This window comes from Porites lutea, chromosome 11, assembly GCF_958299795.1.
Source record: "Porites lutea chromosome 11, jaPorLute2.1, whole genome shotgun sequence".
Lineage (NCBI taxonomy): Eukaryota > Metazoa > Cnidaria > Anthozoa > Scleractinia > Poritidae > Porites > Porites lutea.
The window spans coordinates 26,148,953-26,168,900 of record NC_133211.1 but is presented as its reverse complement, the minus strand read 5'-3'; the positions used below and the strand labels follow the sequence as shown (position 1 = coordinate 26,168,900).

The following is a 19,948-nucleotide window of genomic DNA, read 5'->3' as shown; positions in this document are numbered from 1 at the left end:
GAATAGGATAACACCACCAGCAAACTAGCAATCCTCTTTTCACCACACTTATAACCTACTTTATTGACTGTTTTATCTTGACAATAACTTTAAACACAATTGAGCAGCCTTAGCACTGAAGAGACAGTGACAATCAAAAAGTTAAAATTCAGGAACCAATCACACAAAAAATTTCTACTGAAAGACAATTTCAGGAGTTTTAACATGATTTAAGGTGTCATGGATACAATATTGCAAATAACAGCAAAAATAAGTGTCCACTACAGGCTAGTTATCACCTGCGACAGAATCTCAAGAGCTTTGATAAGAAGTGCAAGGCACTATGATTAAAGGGACTATGTCATGCTATTTACTACCTTTTCAAAAAGCTAAAACCTTTATCGCATCAATTGTGTTCTAAAAATACTGGTCCAGTTTTGTTAGTTTAAGACTATATTTAGGTATTGAAACTGTTTCCTGTCGTCCGTTTCAACGGATGGCAAGGATTAACATGGATTGAAACTTGGAAAACTTGGGCCAAACTTTTCAAGTTTTAAGGCTCTGCTATAAATCTGATTATAGTTACTGTTCTCTGATGAAATTTGTTTGACATCTTCATCATGACCTTACAGTAGCATCTTGTGTATGGGTAAAGGAGCTAAGTAATGACTTCCGCACAAAAATGATCAAAAGCAGCAATATCCTTGTGACATAGCCCCTTTAAGTACAAAATCAAGACACTGTAGTCATAACTGTACTTACTGGGATTTCAACTGCCCAAGCTTCTCCACCGAGCTTGCAGTTAAGCTGAATGCCAATCTTGGTGCAGACACTCATTAACATTTGCTTTTTGGAAATTGTTCGACCAACAATAACTTGAGAAGGCACTAAACATTATAACAGGAATTGTATAAAAGAAAGATTAAACCTTACCAGAAACAAAGGAACTACCAATGACACAGGAAAACGATACAGATGCTATGAGCAGAACCATTTTAATTTGAAATGAGAAAATTCCGTTTTTCTAACCGATCACAAGGTTTCATAAATAATAGGGCGCTTTAGCCATGACGGCAGCAACATTGACTAAAACGACAAAAAAGCAATACACTGTTCAGTGGTGGAAATAATTTTTCTTACTTACTGCGCTTTTCACAAACATGCGAATTCTGAAGTTCAAAAGCCAACTGGCGATTGCGTTTCTCGCTGCTGTCAATCATCTTAATGGACCTCTTAGGACACAAAACCTTACAACAGGTTCAAAAGGTCATGGTTTCTGATTTGTGAATGGTGGATTTCAATCCGTTTTGTGTGTTTCTGTGTTTCAAGGTTCGTTGCTTGTAATCGTAATTATGATTGACAGCAGCGAAAAACGCAACTGTGAAGACGGCTTTGGAACTTTAGAGTTCGCATGTTTGTGAAAAGCGCAGTAAAAGGACATATGTCCTTTCAAATCTTAATTCTGAAAGGACATATTCAAAATTGGTTGTTCATCAATTAGCATACCGTAGTTATTCAAAGAAGCCCTGCGGCGCTTAATAAATTTTTCACGCCTCAAAAAGAATTTTTTTTAACTATGATATTGTTAATTTCTGTATTTAACAGAATTAATATCTTGATTTTGAGTATAATGGGGCAATGGTGCTTTACTTTTTTGTCCCAAACATGGTGCTTATTTAAGGGCGGTGCTAATTCAAGTAAATACTGTCATGCTCTCACACTTGTTAGCAACAAAGACGTTCTAACAATGTCCCTAAAAAGTTCAGGTATGTAAATGTCTTGAAAGGATAAAAATGAGATAGAAATCTACTCGCAGTTACAACACTTTTAAATCCCACTTTCTCCAATCCTTTAACTTAATTTTCACGTCACGTTATGTTTGCGACACTGGGAACTTTATGATCCAACAATCCAGCAGGGAAAATGTTGCTTAAAAAATTAATGTCCCTTCTTCCAGTCTTAATCGCGATAATTCCTACCCGTCTACTTTATCAAAAATAGGCACCCCCCCTCCCGGATTTTAATTCCTAGGACCCCTATCCCAGTTCAGAAAGAGAAATGAAATTTCATTGTCGCTTGTTTACATCCTTCATAAAATGTAAAACTAGGCAATTTCATGTTGTTTTCATGCATTGTCCTCATCACTTTAATTTTTCATGAAAGTGCTACAAACATTTTATGTAACAAGGTATGGAGAAAAGTCAAGTACTTTTCAAGGGCTTTTCAAGATGACTAGTACAACTTTCAAGACTGTACGAACCGTGACAATTGAGCCCTGTTTAAAAGCTATCTTTCTGTTGAACTCTGTCTCACCTGGCATTTCCACACAGCAGAGCTTCTTTATGGCATCATAACGGTCCTTTCGATTTGATGTCAAAATAGTTACAGCTATCTGTAATGAAGGACTGTAATTGTCTTTAATGGCTTGCAAGTAATTATCTGTTCTGTCATTCTCCAACCTTATTCTACAAAGAAACAGCAGAATCATTACGTCACCATCTTAATATAATTGGATGTCAATGTCAAGAGGCTAGGGAAATGCCTCTAGTGCAGCCTCTAATCCACTGCTTTAAAAGGACACAGTCAGCTGATGCATTAGCATATCAAAAAGAATGAGAATGAAAGTGAGAAGCGCATCCTTTGGATTATGTAAGCACAAACCTTGTGAAGTCGAACTAACTGCACAAAATTGTGATTATAAACTGACCACCCACATAGCTGTCATGGAATCAAATGCCAACCAGCAGCAGACTAAAAAAAAGTGACTTACTCGATGGCAGGTGCAACTCTCATTCCCATTGGCCCACACACTTTCATTAAAGTGCTTCCAAAGTCTTTGGCATTTCCAGTATCCCTCGAAGAAAATACCAGTAACCAATTCTCAAGGTTGACTGAGCTGTGGAGTGGCATTCCTCTCATTTCCCTTGACCAATCTGCCGTCTTGGGGTCATAAGAATACTAGATGAAGAAATAAAACAGATATGTCATAATTCTACATAGTGATGTAATGATAACCCCTTCAACAAAAGTGCCCAACACCAACCATTTACAATGATAGTTTCACAGTAAACAAAAGCACCAAAACAAGGATATTATGACATTTACCTGTGTATAATGCGCACCCTAAACTTTACGGTCATTTTGGAAAAAAAAACTTAAGACAAAGAAAGGAAAAATAGCTACACAAAACTCTGGCTGCCTATCCTCTTCTTTTTCACTGGTTTCTACATCTTAAAAAAACAATTATCATCATTCCATGCAAATGTTTCTTCCAGGGTGCAAAGAAAGTCATTTTCGCTAGCATTTACCAGCCCAAACGTTATTTCAACTAGCCCCCCAAATTTTTGATAGCAGAATTGATTTCACAGTTCTTCTGTACGTTGAATTTCTCAAAATACTTCACTTACCCGTCAGGCAAGTTAAGAACAGAACTCACTAGCACGATAGCAAAATCCAATAGCCCTGGGCTATTGGACACTACTTTCTTTGCATGCTGTCTTCCCTTTGGCCGAGAGCCCGCCTTGTGACCTGCAACTAACCGCCTACAAATAATGGTCTGCAAATGCGCAATATCATCCAACTGTGTTTGGCCGCAAATAATATTCTGCTCATGCGAAAATAAAACCACCCTTTTCTCCTTGCAATCGCTCTTGCTTGAAAATGGCAGATCACTTCCCTTCCTGAAGATATTCATTAAAAAACCACAGGAAACATTGGACAAATCCCACTTGGGTCGAACTTGGTTCTAACCTGGGAAATAATAATTCCCAACTTTTAAAGTTGGGTTATTCTTGGGACAAAGTTGGGTTTTAGTTTAAGAGTTACATGCTCCACTTGTAATTCCCAATATATGATACCCAAATTAGACCCAAAATTAGCTTCTTCAGCTTATTACATTGGGGATAACTTGGGTTTACATAAATTAATTTGCACCTTCTTTGGGACTATTTCAAGGAAAACACATTTTTTATATGTCAAAATTGGGACATGCTCACCCCAACATTAACTGTTTTGTTGTGTACTCAGTTATTCTTGGGTCAAAGTTGGGTATATTTTAAGAGTAATATAGGAAAATACATGGCCACGCGGAGATAAGAAATTTCTCTTCGAGTGTTGACGTGATTTATTACAAAGCCATAGCAGTGGTGATATTTTCACATGTGAAGATAACATGTTATTTTCGCATGTGAAGATATCAAGTTTTCCCGCGAAAGCTCACCTGGTATTTCATTGGTGCTTATATAATAAAATTTCATCTCTTGTAATTCCCAATGTATGTTTCCCAAAGTACTCCCAAAACTAGCTTCTTCAGCTGATAAAATTGGGGATAACTTCGGTTCATAAAAATTAAATCACACCTACTTTAGGACTATTTCGTGCAGACACAGTTTTTATGGCTGAAATTGGGACATGCTCACCCCAGGATTAACTGTTTTGTGGTGTGCAGTTATTTTTGTAATTTGTGTTAAAGAAAAGAAAGACAGAAAAAGATGCACCAACATAAGATTTTTTCCCCATATAACAAAAATTCATGTTGAGTGGGATAAACTCTTCTTACTTACTCTAAAAGTAGGTCTGTTTATATTAAGAAACAGTCAGCTCAATTAAAGAACAACATCCTCGTTTTAAGAAGGAAAAATTAATTGATTTAGAAACGTTTTTAAGATGCCGAAAATGGTTTTAAGACAAAGCTTGAATTAAGTGTAAGCAGGGTTGTCATTAAGAGCCGGGGGCCAGGGATTTTCCCCGGCTACTAAGAGAGTGGCCCCCGGCTACTTTTATTGGAAAATAGAAGAAAAATAGAACCAAAAAAAAAAACCCTAGCCATTCTTACTGAAGAAGTCCTGGCGAAAACTCGTTCAAAAATAAAATTTGATTTTAAAATAACTACTGGCATGGATTTTATACCTGTGTGCATTTGAAACACAAAGGTTGTAAAATTACCAACAAATTTTGAAAAAGTTTCAGTTAAAGGTATTTCGGATGAAAAAGATCTAAGAATAATTTATGGACCAATCACAAAGCAACAATTCAGCTTAAGCTGACCTCTCGGGAAACAGACAATTATAATGCCTTTCTCTGATTGGTGCCTTTTGATCCTGAAACATAAGCTTTTGAACATTTCAGTGACCGTTTGAGTATGAACACCTTCCAATTTCCATAGTACGCAGTGTTCAGCCAGAATTAATGCATATATACCTTCTTTGGACTTTAAAGAGAACAGTTTATCTTTGTGCATTTGTTATATTCTGCAACTACTCACTAAACTGGATTTCAGTAAGAGTTCATGCATCTAGCTTTGGACTTTGACTTAAGAACAGTTTATCTTTGTGACTTTCTTAAGCGTAAGACTTGTATTTTCTTCAACTACATGTACTTTCCCCTTGCAGTAGTAATATTGTTTTTAGCTTTAGCTAGAATAGAATCAAATCAGAGAATCAAACTCATTTGTGAAAAGGATTCCAAAGTTTGTCTGTAAATTTACACTGTCAGAAATACCACATTATGTATTGCAAGTGTTTCCAGTTATGTAAATAAAAGAATGACATTTTTATATCAAATTCAGGTTGGTTTGTATTAGTTCAGTTTTAGTTTGATGTGACAACTAAATAAATTACTGCCATTTAAGCCTGTCCTTTGGGAGGAACTTAACAGCGGTTGGAACAAAGAATAGAAGACCCAATTGTGGGACTGTATGAGGCTAAAAGGTCCTTGTTTTTTTTCCCAATTCTGACCCTATTGGGACCACTTGGATACGACTTTGCGACAAACATTGGTTCAGGTAAACACTTCTATGGGACTAAATGTGGTTTAACTTGGGGTAAATATATCCCAAACAAGAACGCTCTAAGTAGCGTCGAGTCTTGCTTGCTTGGAGATAAGTTTTGTTGTCAAAGGCGCCGGTGCTGTTATAATACTTTTTCGTTTGGAATACAAAACGAGTGTTATATGTCATAATGTAAATACTCAAAAAGTAAAAATTACAAGGAGAGACAGGCCGCACATCTTAGCCTCAAACCGGTGTGAAACCTTTGAAAACCTTCTACAAAAAATACTGCTTCACTGAGGAGTACTCTTTCAGGGATTTTACACTCAAAAAATTGAACGATGATTTTTATCGGTATCAGGGGCCCATGACTCTGTCAGTATAAATATACAAAGCTTCTTTGTACCGGACCAAGATACGGCTTGGTACAGTATATGTTCAGCACAGGAAAAATGTGTAAGTTCAACAGAACCTTATACAACACACAGTTAATTCAGTTCATGCGTATTCCTGCTGAATTTGTTGTCCGTTTTACAAGAGATCAATATCACATAAAAGCAATTACATTTTCCATAGCTGCTTAGTAACTACTTTTTATATCTCCGTACAGTCTCAAAGTACAATGTTTAGAGTTGTACACAGCATGCATTTTAGATAGATAGATGAGAACTTTATTTTAGCATGATAAAACGATCAGCATTGCTGGTGGGGCCGTGCATACAACAATTACAAGAAAAGTAAGGAGTACGGAAAGCAAATGTACAATTAAAAATTAAAAACTCTTAAAGTTTTTTCTTTTATTACATTATCACTGGGATAAAGGGTTTCTTTTTCCAGGACAATTTCACTTTCTCGTCAAAACAGTCACTGACTCAGACAGACTCGGATTAGTTTACTTGAATTTAGTGTCCAGTACAGCAAACAGGATTATGTTCTGTGAAATTTATCTACAGTCTGCGACCCACATCACTACTGATCCACGATTTATTTCTTTCTTTTATTTTCAAGTTCTTTTCAACCGATCCTTGATCCTGATTTTTCAGCAAACCTTGAAGTTTTGCTTATTAAGATTATTCCTTTTTTTTTCGACCACTGAAGTGATCAGTTGTTCCAAAATAATCAACACATTTAAGCGATAGAATTCTTGGACCAACCCGTTCCGGAAAAGCTTGATATGGGATTTCTATTCTATGGACATGAAGTGCGGCAAATAGAGTGCGCAGATAGTCAAGTTCAAAGCTACCCGTATATAACACATCCGTGACATATGTAACGTTAGGGCGGATTTCCACTGACGCGTTTTTGGCTCTGCACGTTAACGCACGTAAATTTTAATCACGTAAATAAAATAGAGGTAAGATATAAAGTGTTGAGATTAAACGTCAAGTTGAGCGAGTTTCTACTTTTACGCTTACATAATTGTACGTGCGGCCTTTCATACATTGCCTCTATTTTATTTGCGAACGCAAATTTTAGGCACGTACGCACGTAAAAATTACGTGACAGTGGATTCTTGATACCTCAAGTATTTATAAACTGCAATCCGACTTCACATCTTAACAACTGCGAAAATCTATCAATTAAATAGATAAAACAAAGTGAATCTATTTAACCGTAGATTTCCAGTAATTGAGACAATATTCTGAGAAACGTAACGCCTTAAAACACCACAAAATAGGATTTCCCTGCTACAATATTTTCCCATCGTACTTGAGGATATTTCCTTTTTAATCAGTGCCCACATGTCATGCACAATTACACGAAAATCAAGGGCCTCTATTCAAGGAAAATTACATCATTGCCAAACTTACATGCGTCATTTCAGTCATCGCCAAAAATATACCGCATGCTCATCATGAGACTCATTCGCATACAGTGAAAGTCGCCACGATTCTTATCCCCACATTCCACGGTCTTTGCTAGGAACGCATGGCCTACAAACTACAGGTCCCACCGACAAAAAAAAGAAACGACTGCATTTTTAGAGTCTCGCTCTGCTAAAGCAAGCTCGACTAATTAGACCCTTTATACTACTACTTGAGAAATTTCTGCAATTTGATTGGCTTAGAGCAGTGGTATTATAGCTTAATTTGAAATACCTACATGTGAAAATTACAAACCTTTTGCGGGTAGTAGAATAAACAAATAATAGCATGATTTGTAAGTGATATTTGTCGTAAATACCACTCGTGATATTTCAAAATTGTCTCAAATTTCACTCACCTAACGGCTCGTGAAAATACGTATAACAATTTCGAAATATCGCTCGTGGTATTTATGCCAAATATCACTACAAATCATGCTATTACCTATACATATTTGGGTCAAATATGGGTTTATATTGAGGATTTAACAATTCCTATTTCAACACTGGTTGGGAACAACTTGGGAGTTGTTCAGATTTCCCAACTTGAGGTATTATTTTGGGAAATGAACATTTCCCAAGTTTAATTCCATACTAGACCCAAGTTAAGCCCAAGTTAGAACCAATATAACCCCAATAACCCCAATTTCAAGATACTGAGATTTCTCTTATTTTTCCTGTGAACAAATTCAGTGATCAAATTTTGAAACACGTCTAGGTGAATAAAAGTGTGCATCATACACAGATAAATGTGGTATATCAATCAAAATACTCCTAAAACAAAGCAAAACTATTATCTAATGAAATAAATTTGTTTTTCACTCCCAGTGGTAGATTAACATAAAAGAACTGTTATCTTAACTCTATGAGGTGTCCTTTAGTTGTTTTTGGTCCATCTGGACCCATGTATATTATTCTTCCTGGACGGCAAAGGGTTAATGACCAAAAATTTGGAAAAAGGATTTTTTTTATCTGTGTGATATATTTGTGTTTTTGATATAAGCTTAACATCAGCAAAAGGACAGTAAAACAAACATCTGGATAAATTTCAAGGGACTTGAAACAAGGTACTTATGATGTGGCCAACACTGCCACTTGATAAAATTAGTTTTCAGATTGGCCTTCAACATTCACACCTCTCTATATTTCAGCACAACAAAAAATGTGTTGTATTTGTCTCAACACTATTATTTAATACAAACAGACATAGCAGATGTGGAAAGGTGTCGTGCTTTGACTGCTTCTTCAACATGTTTGATTGTATGCACAACAAAGGAGTTTAAGTAAACTCACATTTCTGTCCTTCTGGAAAATTTTTTCAGGGGGAAGAACTCGCCCATTCAAAGTCAGCGTCTCTTTCTCAAACTAGAAAACAAAACAAAGATGTATACAGGACGCATAAGAAATAAGAAAGTTAACTGGCAATAACCAATGACTGGGAAGAGCTGGTAGAGATGCATTTATAAAGATTTTGAGAGCTGCTTTTTTAATTAATTGCATAGCAAGAGTGTAGCACAAAATGGTGAATGAACAAAGAAATTGAACTATAAGCTGAACAAGACTAACTTTAAATTAAACAACTAAAGAGTAATGACGTCATAAAAAATTACATTTTTGAAATTATGGGATTCGTCGGGATATTCTGAAAGAAATAAATCCAAGAGGCCTACTTGCCAAAAACTAGCATTGTGGGGCAAATTGTCTCTTAGATATTAGCCCAGGTATGCTCTGATGACTCCTTTCCTTCAGAAAATCCTGACGAACCTCATAATTTCCCAAATTTAATTCTTATGAGATCACTTCCGCACTCTATTTTTTTTAAAAGAACATTTTTTGCTTTGATCACAATGCAAACAATAACAAGTGACAACATTCAACACAAGTGGAAGATGTTTGTTAACGGTGTAAAGTGCAGGAGGAACATGCCTATTAAACTGGAAATATTTTTATTTGTTGGGTAAGATATAAAGATGACCACTGGAAGTAGGACTATGTTGCAAATTTTCCACATAATAATTATTTTTAACCTATCTTCCATTGGAGTACCATGGTATTGTGACATCATTGTCCAAGACTGCTGCCTGAGAAATTTTTTGGGTGCCCGAGCCACATTTCCAGGAGCTTTTTGATTGATAAACTTCAAATTTATTAGGACTTAGATAGTAGCATAGTCAAGGTTCAGCTAACATTCAAGGACATATCTCCTTTTTTCTGTGTGTAAATTTCTTTTCCTCAACTCGATTCATGTGTCCCCAAACTCAGTTTGTTCGAGCAGTTTCAAAAGCACAGAATAAGCAGGGAATTTTAGGCGACCATGCGTGCTCCTTGTTTAAACTTTTAATTGCCTGTGAGCAAATCATAGGCATCTCTGGTGACTGGGCACCCATTAGGCAGTAGCCTTGCTGTCCCTTGATATTGATTTGCATCACAACAACCGATTGATATTATAATTAACTTTAGGCTATGTTTCATCCAGATCGAGCTGTTTACATACAGGAGTTCCAAAGATGGAAGTTATGCACCTAAAAATACCAGGTTGAGCAACCTTAAGACATTACATAAAAACACTTTACCTCAAGGTTCCATCCCGCCAATTCAGCAGCTGATTGAGTATTTCTGTAAAAACATAGCAAATTTGAATGACTAAGTATTTCATGAGATTCTCTGTACTACAAGCTGTGTTCTTGCAGCAGTCGGTTGCTCAAAAGATACTTTAGCCTATAGGTGAGTAGCAGATGTTACTCTTCACACAGTTACCTTTCTTTTAATTTGTATTGCTTCCCTTCAGTGCAACAAAGTTCTAACAGTTTTTTTTAAGGAGATGCTGCACAAGAACTTTGAAAACAATAATCAAAAATCAATCAAAATTCAATTCATTCAGAGTATTTTGCTGCTTTTGATCCCCCTGCGAATTCTTTATAATGAGCAATCATTGACCAAATTTAGCAGACCCTATGGGATAATCTATTAAACAATTATTCCTCGAGCCCGAATGGGCTTTGAGTCAATAGCCCATGAGGCCGAAGGCCGAATGGGCTATTGACTCAGAGGCCATGAGGGCTCGAGGAATAATTGTTTTAGTAAAATCCAACTAGTTGGTCAAAAATATCGAGAATAAAAACATTCTAGCTAGTTCAAAGCTAGATTTAATCCTTTTTTGTCCCCAAAAAGCCCGTACTTTTCGCTACAAGGGGGCTATAACATATAGCCTAGTAGCAGCTCAACAAATCAGAATGCAGCATTGATATTAGACCAATGGTTGGATTTTACTTAAACATAATACTAACAGATTGACAGGATTAATGCCAGAAAAAGGGACAGCAATGAAGATGCCCAGGGTATGGCAAGAACAGCAAAAAAACAACTTGACGATCATCTCTGCTACTGTATTTGAAGAAGATCCAATTTAACAGAATTAACAACAAGTGCTAGTCTTATCTTGCAGTGTTGCCAGATGGACACGCACCGGGATCACACCATGTTCAACTGCATTTTACCATTGTGGCCCTGGTTGTTCAAACGTTGGATAGTGCTATCCACCGGATAAATCACTATAAAGTAGACAAGTATTAGGGAAGCCAATTGTGTTATCCACTGAATAGATTTTTATCCAGTGGATAGTGCTATCCAATGTTTGAACAACCGGGACCTGGCATTTTGGCTTTGTTGGGCAGTTTAGTGAGAATTGATTACTCAGCCTTGGCATTTCAAAACCTTGGGGACTCAGTTTATAGCACTGTTCTAATTTGAAAGACTTCTGCTTTTCTTTAAGTAAGTGAGGGCCTGTTTATATGAAGTGAGCCAGTCCAGTTAGCTTATGCCTATTCTCTTGTTTTCTGGGTTCAAGCAACCAGAATATCGGCAAGCCGGCCCAGCCCACTTTCTAATATAAACACAACAAAAATTTTTTAAGGAATCAAGGCATCAGCTGAACTTGCCTGGTAAAGTGGGCCAGCCCGGCTAACTGGTTAGGCTAACAGAGGTGAACTAGAGAGCCCAGTTGCAGATTGAAGACTGCAAACACTTCCCCAGATTTATAACTTGGGCAACACTGGGCACCCAAGTAATATTAAAAACACATACCACTGGATGTGCAATGGTAGATTTTTCTGAAAAACCTACCTGCAAATGTCACCCATGAATGTCAAGAGCGAATCATTGCGAGTCTTGGGATCAACGCGGGTATGCACTGCCAGATCTTTCATCAAGCTGAAGTCAGAGCGCATCTCATCCGTAAGTCCTGCGTGTGTGACATGAAGCGGGTTAGTAGTTTTACTTTCACTGGAGTGGTAACAGATGCAATCAAGATTATTACAAAGCCATTTTTTCAATAAGAGACACTACATCATAAGATACATCCCAATAAATGAGATGCAAGTAAATTAATGATCAGAAAAATTAATCTGAAACACCCACTGATACATAACAACAAAGATTGTTTTTGCCACAATAACTTGTGCCATCAGTTACTACGGTCAGTTCACCTATATCAACTAAAGTGAAAAAGTCACATAAGGAACAAATTAATGAAAGAAATTGCAAGCATCAAAAGAAAAGTGCTGTTTTCCAAAGCCATTAATACTGCCCATTTTTTATGCAGAAAGACAAAAGGTACCATCATGAATTTCATACCCTTCCTGTTTTAGGACTAAAATTTATTGTATAACATACCTGTTAAAAAGCATAACTCAGGAACAAGTAATACCTCCCCTTCAGGTATTCTTTGCTGTTTCTGTCCAGGCTATTTGAAAACCAAAACAGTGCTAGTCAGTTGTCTAACATCCAACAGAAACATTGAAAAAAACAAAAACAAAGATTTTCCAGATTTTAGTCTAAAAGCTCCTGTAGTGGATACTGCTACCCAAGATTTTGCTGTTACATTGTATTCATATTTTTTCACACTTCCAATTCATTTTGGAATTACCGTAAAATTCCGAAAATAAGCCCCTCCATGTATAAGCCCCCCAAACTTGTTATGCAAAACACCCTCCGTTAAAGAACCCCTCCGAATATAAGCCCCCCCAGGGCTTGTACTTGGAAATTGCCCTCAAATACAAACTAAAATAAAGCTAAAACGGTCAATTTACTTCCATCTATAAGGCTAGCCCAATCGATTTTGAAACGCAAATTTCCCTCCATGGATAAGCCCCTGTGAATAAAAGCCTCTCCAAAAATAAGCCCCTCAAAAAGGGCCTTTGAAAATTATAAGCCCGGTGCCTTATTTTCGGAATTTTACGGTAATCGCCCCACACTGCCTCAATTGCAATCTACTCAGTACTATTACCATTGTAGCCTGCGTGGCAGGCGTTTGAAAGGGAAGGGAAAGGGAGTTTCGAGAAAGGGAGTTTTAGGCGCGAGAGAAACGCGAGGGGTGCGCGAGGAAGGAGGGAGGGAAACGCCTGCCAGGAAACCATTGTTTTTCTCGTTATTAACATCTACCAGGCGAATGTTAAAATCCTGATTGGTCAAAATTTGATAAGATCTAAATAGCGTGTTCTAATTGGTCACATACATGTCATTCAGTAACTTGAGTGTTACCATTCACAACTAAACATATGTCGTTAGTAAAGCGTGTTGAGATTTCTCTATGGGAATTCATCAGTAGAAGGCATCAATTTCAGCTTCAAAGGAGAATAGAAAAAAACAGTTAAAGGACCGTATGAAGGAAAAGCCTGTCAGCAGATGAGGTTTACTGACTGGTTCTGAAAAGTATTATCTCCCAACGGCTTGTCAGTTTTACTTGCCTGAAGAAATAAACGAAAAATCATGCTGCCTGTGTGCTTGTCTGCTGTTTGACCCGCGTTATCAACGGCAAGATAATTGAACACGAAGCGATCTATAACTTTTGGTAATTTTTGGTCGAGAACAGGAACTTACTTTAATAATAAATTGTTGCCTTCTGGCAGATCTTCGAAGTTCCAGTTCATCCTGATAGAAATTCAAAGAGTGCGTGACGGCAAAGTGTTTAAATTTTTCTTAGACAAACATTGCATTGAAAGTTGCGAAGAGCCACTACATTTCTTATTAAATAGTTTTCCCGTCCGATTCCTTCATCAACAACTTGTACTCAGCACTCGGCACGCGCCATTGCAACTTTCAAGGAAGATTCCTTCGATGGACGACCACATTTGAACTTTTTTACAGTACCTTTACTTTAGATTGCTTTAAGAAAACAAAAGGAAAACAGTACAAGAAATACGTCTGGAATACGTGCATCGCGGCCAGACTTATTTGACAGCTAGTCATTCACAGTTTCGTTATTTTTGTTATTTTTTTAATTAATAGTAGGCGGGATGGCAAAAACAATGGCTTTCTTGCAGGCATTCCCCTTCTCCCTCGCGCGTGGTCTCGCGCCCTAATTCCCTTCCCCCTCCCTTTCGAACGCCTGCCACGCAGGCTATTACCATTGATAAAAAAATGAAGCATAAAGCACTTACCATCTTCTTCAGCTTACTGACTAGAAGAGGCTGCTCATGATCCGTGATTTCTTTGTCATAGGCCTTTAAGACAACAACAAACAAGTAAGCAAAAACTTCTAACAATGTAGGAAAACATTTCGACAGATATGAGGAAAGATCCTACTGCCAACATTTTTTATCTGTTGCTGGGAATGTTGACCAGTTAAAAAAATTTTGTAATAGCTTTGTAATATTTGGCTATGTTTTTTTCTACCTCAATGAAAAAAATGTTGGCTCTTAAAAATCATAAACCATGAACGATGAGGCTTCAAGGATTTACAGTGCAGGCCAAAGCTAAGCGAACAAAAATATACGCATAATGGCATTGGGAAATACCAGTCCATGTGTCAGTGCACATTAAGACTCATTAGATTGTTTGCGCCATCTCTTTGTTAATAGCCTGGGACCCACTCCACAGTGGGGAAAAAAAGGCAAATCAAAGAAAGACTATCGTCGACTCGTGGGAACATTGTTTTGGTTTTCCCACAGTAAATTGTAGGAAATGATAGAAATTCAGATTGTTTATCTATATATTTAATATACTATCTTTTCTCTGTAAACACAATACTTTTCTTGCTGTTTATTGCACTTTATTAAATAACAGTTATGTATTAATTTTAGGTATATATTTATAGAAAACCAACAAAACAAATAAGCAAAAAAAGACCAAACAAACAGAAACTAGGCAAAAAAAAAAAGAAAGAAAGAAAGGAGATGAGCAGGACTTCAACCCGGCGCCTTCGGCTCGTTGCCACTTTACGTAACCACTACACCACTAAGGCTGATTACGTCACCCTGCCAAAACTTTCTTATTTGATGCCTTTTCCATGGAAAATCCACTGGCAAACGCCATTTAAAGATGATCAAGACGCATAAAACGGTGCTATTGACAGTTAAAAAAACAACAACAACAACAGTGTAAGCGCATCTCATGGCAATGAATGAATGAAAGAACACACATTGTGTGCTTCACAAAGCCGATACCTTGTGTGCAAAGTACGACACAAAACATGTTTTCTTATCTCGATTTCCGCTGTTACTTTGAAGCAAATGGTCAAAATCACATCCATTTTTGGCTCATGCAGGTTATTACCCCTGCAGGCATTTCGCCCAGAAGGCGAAATCCCGAGGAGGCACTACTCTAGTAACTCGCGCATATATTAAGGAAAGTACTTACAGTTGAAATATACAGTCATACAGTCAATATAGAAAAAATCTCGATTTGCTTGAACAGGGGCCGCGAGGAATCAGTAGGTAATGATGATGTTTCTATTGTTTGCGCCCGCAAGTACGAAATGGTTTAACTGTGTATATATAAACACTTGGAGAGTTATATTTCTTGACTGCCAGGGCCATGTTTGACAAATAAATTTAGCTGCATAACGTACAGCGTGCAAAGAAAGTAGTGTCCGACAGCCCGGGGCTAGTGGATTTTGTTATCGGGCTAGTTAATTCTGTTTTTAACTTGCCCGACGGGCAAGTGATGATTTTTGAGGAATTCGAATAACAGAAGAACTGTGAAATCAATTCTGCTCGTCAAAAAGCTTTTGGGGCTAGCGGAAATGACGTTTGGGCTAGTAACTGCTAGCTTCAGCTTGCCCAAAGGGCAAGCTGTAAAAATGATTTTCTTTGCACGCTGACGTATCTCCTAGTTTAGCTTTTCTCAAACATGGGTTATTTTTATACATAAACTATTAGATAGTGTAGCATAATTCAGCCACCAGACTAACAAATGACTACATACCTTTCGATAGTACTCTATAAAGCTCTTTTCAACCTCTTGGCCTTTTTCTGTGCACTTGAACGTGCCAGTTGGATGTTTATCCCACTTGATGTCATCAACACGGTATGTTTTGTTGTTGTACCTAAAAAGGATAAAGACAGCAGAATTAATTACAGTGCTAAGACAAAGAGATTATCATCAGAAACCATCATAATTCAAGAGGAGTTACACTACTTTAGAAACAATTGCAATTGACTTCCAGTAACTTGAACTCTTGCTAACTTGAAGCTTGTGCTTACTCAAACAAAAGTTGATTTCCGCTGGATTTTCTTTCATACATTTGCTGAAATTTTTTTTTCTGAGACTCGAACCCTCAATAACTTGAACCTGTCGCTAACTCGAAGTAATTTCCCTTCAGATCATTTGTACATAGGATTTTAAAATTTTAAAATCCAGTAACAGTGCTGAAGGTAATTTAAATTGGGCCTAAACACTACTTGCTGTCAATTTCTAAGCCATCACCAAAAAAATTCAAACCATAGAGACTTGGAAAACCTTCAGCGAAAGTTTTATTTTTAAGCAATGAAAAACTAAGCTTTTAGCAAGGAAAGGAATTTCTATGCTTTGCACTCTGTCTATCTATTAGCATACAGAAAATACTGGTTTTGATCAATCGGTCATGTACCAGTATAATTTATATCAATGAGAAATTTCAACTCACAGTCAACAAGCAACAGTGAAATGATTCATAACTAACTTGCTAAACAAAGGACAACTTTGAGGCCATTTAAGGTGGCTGAACACAGTTCGTTAGGTTGTGAATCGTCACTGTGCATTGAAAGAATGTGTTCCATGATGGTAGCAAGCCATCCTCGGAGACCCAGGGGCAGTAAGTCGGGTTGGGAAAAAAGGCGTGACGAAAGTTTTCAAGTACGGGCAAAAGAGCCCCTGGGTACCGACTCTCACCGAACTATTTCCAAAAATTCAAGTGGATGCCGGCTCCTGATTGGGCACAAAAAATGCTTTGTATTATTGTGCACAATCGGCGAAGAGTTTCTCCTGAGTTCTTTTCGTGAGTTCGTACACGACGGCTATTGTCCGGTTCGTTCACTAAGCTTATGCGTGCAATGGAAACTTTTATTTCCTACTTTCCTGACCAGAAACGAAGGAACTACCGATGAGTTGATAAAACGTTTGGGATACTATCAGCAGAAGCAATTCAATTTGCCCCTAGAATATTCTGTTTTTGACAGATCACAATGTATCATAAATAATAGGAAGTTTAAGACGCGGTGCCAACGAGAAAGTCAAATAAGGAATAGCTTCACAAGGCAAAACAACAACTTTGCACGTGCATCACGCTTTTTTGTACATTTCTTTGCCGTCAACTGCACGACTACCCGTGAAAATGCCTAATTTCATGTTTTGTGAAGGACGTAAACAAGCAATGACAAAATTCATTCTCTTCATGAACGTGGATATGGTTGATAGAAATTGAGCTCCAGAAGAGTTCACTTGCATTTGACAAAGTAAGCGAGTTGGAATAATCACGATAGAGACTGAAAAAAAATGTGAATTCACTTTTCCATGCGACGTTTTTGCGGCTGTGAGCTGTCGTGGTATCTTTTGAAAACTCCCTAATATTTACAGAAGACGTGACCAATTCAAGCGTGAATACCTGTTGTAAGCTCAAGGTTGTATTTTTGGAAAAGCGTCTTTAGTTCTTGGGCAGACAGTATTTTGAAATCAGATGGGGATTTTAATATGTCCAACTGAAAGTTTCCTGTTTGCGTGCATTTCTTTGGAGCATGAACCAGACAAGCCGTGATCGAGACAATAGCCGTCGTGTACCAACTCACGAAAAGAACTCAGGAGAAACTATTCGCCCATTGGGCCAAAAAATACAAAGCATTTTTTGTGCCCAATCAGGAGCTGGCATCTGCTTGAATTTTTGGAAATAGTTAGGTGAAAGTCGGTACCCAGGGGCTCTTTTGCACGTACTTGAAAACTTTCATCCTGCCTTTTCTCCCGAACTGACTGACTGCCCCTGGGTCCCCGAGGATGGTATCAAGCTCAAACTTGGCACAGACAATAGAATAATGACATTTTGTTTATTAGGTTGAATGTAAGATTTCAATCATTGCCATGGCAACACAAGCCTAAACTTGTGAATTCAGTAGGTTTATGGAAAATCCAGTCACTAGATTTTCTTATGAAATTGCTCATAGGTTACAATGAGTATGTAATGCTCATTTTATAAAAATAACTTAACTGAATAGTAACAAACAACACTTGAAATTTGATTGTGTCAAAAAATCGTCTGTTCAACTTTAATTTTCAGGTTTTCAATGATATTGACAAAAATTTTGCCACATTTCATCAAATTCTAATTAGTACATTTTTAGATATCGTCGTTTCTTTACAATGTCTACAAAAGTCCCATTGTGTGCTTATCTACTCATGAAAAAGATGTTAACAGTAGAGGGATAAAGCATTTCAAGGGGCAAAAACTCTTCAGTTTTTAATTTTTCTTTAGATCACATCGGTTTTGCACTAGCAGAAACAATTGCCACGGTTTTCATTAAGAATTCTAGTAGCAGGAGAAAGGTGTAACGTTAAAGGGGAATATTTTGAAAGAGGCTCCATGTCTGAAAATAAAGTCATAGGCTACGGAACTTCAGGAGGGAATTCTTTGATCTGTGATGCCTAATGCACACCCTGAATTGCGTCTGTGAAATTTCTCAGCATACGCACAACTTCATGGCAGAGAAACTGTGTTCAGCCATCTTAATGAACATATTTCATTTTATCAAAGACCGAATTTATCATCCACATCCGAAGTTGTATCTGCTTCACCGTCCTGTACATCATTCTCATGTTTCTCGAAAGTTCAGGCAACTTTTTAGGCTCAAAATCAAATAATAAAAAAAGATTCTTCTATTTAAAGAATATAACTGCACAACGCAGTTAATAAACCAGTTCATTCTGTTTCACTTACTGACAGTTTTGTCATAATTTTTGCCTTAGCAACTACTGAAACTTTGTTCTTTTATGTTAACAACAATAGCCTTCCGGCAGTCCTTTGGAAAACTTGCACATGTACTCACAATGACAGAAAATTAAAGCAAACAAAAGAAAACCAGATACAATTGCTTGAATATGAACTGAAGATTTGAAAGAAATGATTCTGCAAGCAAAAGGCGATTCAGATGTCACAATGTAGCCTGCGAGCAAGCTATTTCTAAGGCTAGTTGCTGCATCATGGAGAGTGACAAAGGGTCTTTATAAAATAACTCATGATCAATACCGTGTCAAGACAATTTGGCCAACAACTCTCTTGGTGGCTTCATTGTAGAAATCTTTTTTGGTATTGTACAGTTCGTAGAGGTAATCTAAGACGGTGCTCTGTCTCAGTACTTTGTGTGAAACGTCAGCAGACAGAAGAATATCTGTTTCATACTGCAAGATTGAGGTAGTATAACCTGGCCACAACTCCAACCTAAAGTAAGTGTCAAAAATCATTACATCAGTAGACATCTTCAGATTCATGCTGCATTAATACCAAACACGTGGTTTAATTTAAACCATTGTCCCTGGAAATCGGCTGAAAAAATTATTTAAAGATAAAACAGTACTTTGCCGGTGATCTGTCATGTTAGGAGGAGAATTATCCAAAAGGTTGTTTACAGGTAGGCACTACACAGTTTGTTTCCAATACCAAATAACAGCTTCCATGGTTTCGCAATGGGGAAATTACAGCAGCATTTGAAACTGCCCCCTGAGACCCTTTAACCACCAATGGTTGGTTTTATGGCCAAGCAGACATTGTTCTGTCACACCAGTGGACAGAAACATGCCAAATGAAGAAGCCAAGAATGAAGTTTATTAAGAAAAACTGAATGGCACCCAGCATATGAATTCTTCAAAAAAATTAGATTTTTTCATCACCCAGGAGCAAAAGCAAGGCATAACGGGCCACTGGGCACTGCCAGAGCAGAACCTTGGAAGAGGCTTTTTTTTCACTGGGAATAATATTATTGGGCTCTAATTTACATATGGAAAACAATTAATTTCAAGTGGCAGGAAAATAAGCGAAAGTAGACAGCACTGAGGTCCAGAGGCTTCTTAACAGGTACAGGGTCTGGAGCCAGCAAGGC

The 19,948-nt window shown here is 37.5% G+C and overlaps 1 protein-coding gene across 1 annotated transcript in view; it reads right to left on the bottom strand.

Moving 5' to 3' along the window:
* LOC140951535 (piwi-like protein 1) overlaps window positions 1-19,948 on the bottom strand; it is a 37,747-nt gene that overhangs the window by 8,798 nt on the left and 9,001 nt on the right. The window contains exons 4-13 of the mRNA XM_073400806.1: window positions 19,099-19,290; window positions 15,813-15,933; window positions 14,048-14,110; window positions 12,282-12,351; window positions 11,733-11,850; window positions 10,184-10,226; window positions 8,904-8,975; window positions 2,750-2,937; window positions 2,293-2,444; window positions 742-866 (exon numbers count right to left, since the gene is read on the bottom strand). Of these exons, the coding sequence (XP_073256907.1) occupies window positions 742-866; window positions 2,293-2,444; window positions 2,750-2,937; window positions 8,904-8,975; window positions 10,184-10,226; window positions 11,733-11,850; window positions 12,282-12,351; window positions 14,048-14,110; window positions 15,813-15,933; window positions 19,099-19,290 (1,144 nt within the window). The remainder of the gene's footprint in view (window positions 1-741; window positions 867-2,292; window positions 2,445-2,749; window positions 2,938-8,903; window positions 8,976-10,183; window positions 10,227-11,732; window positions 11,851-12,281; window positions 12,352-14,047; window positions 14,111-15,812; window positions 15,934-19,098; window positions 19,291-19,948) is intronic.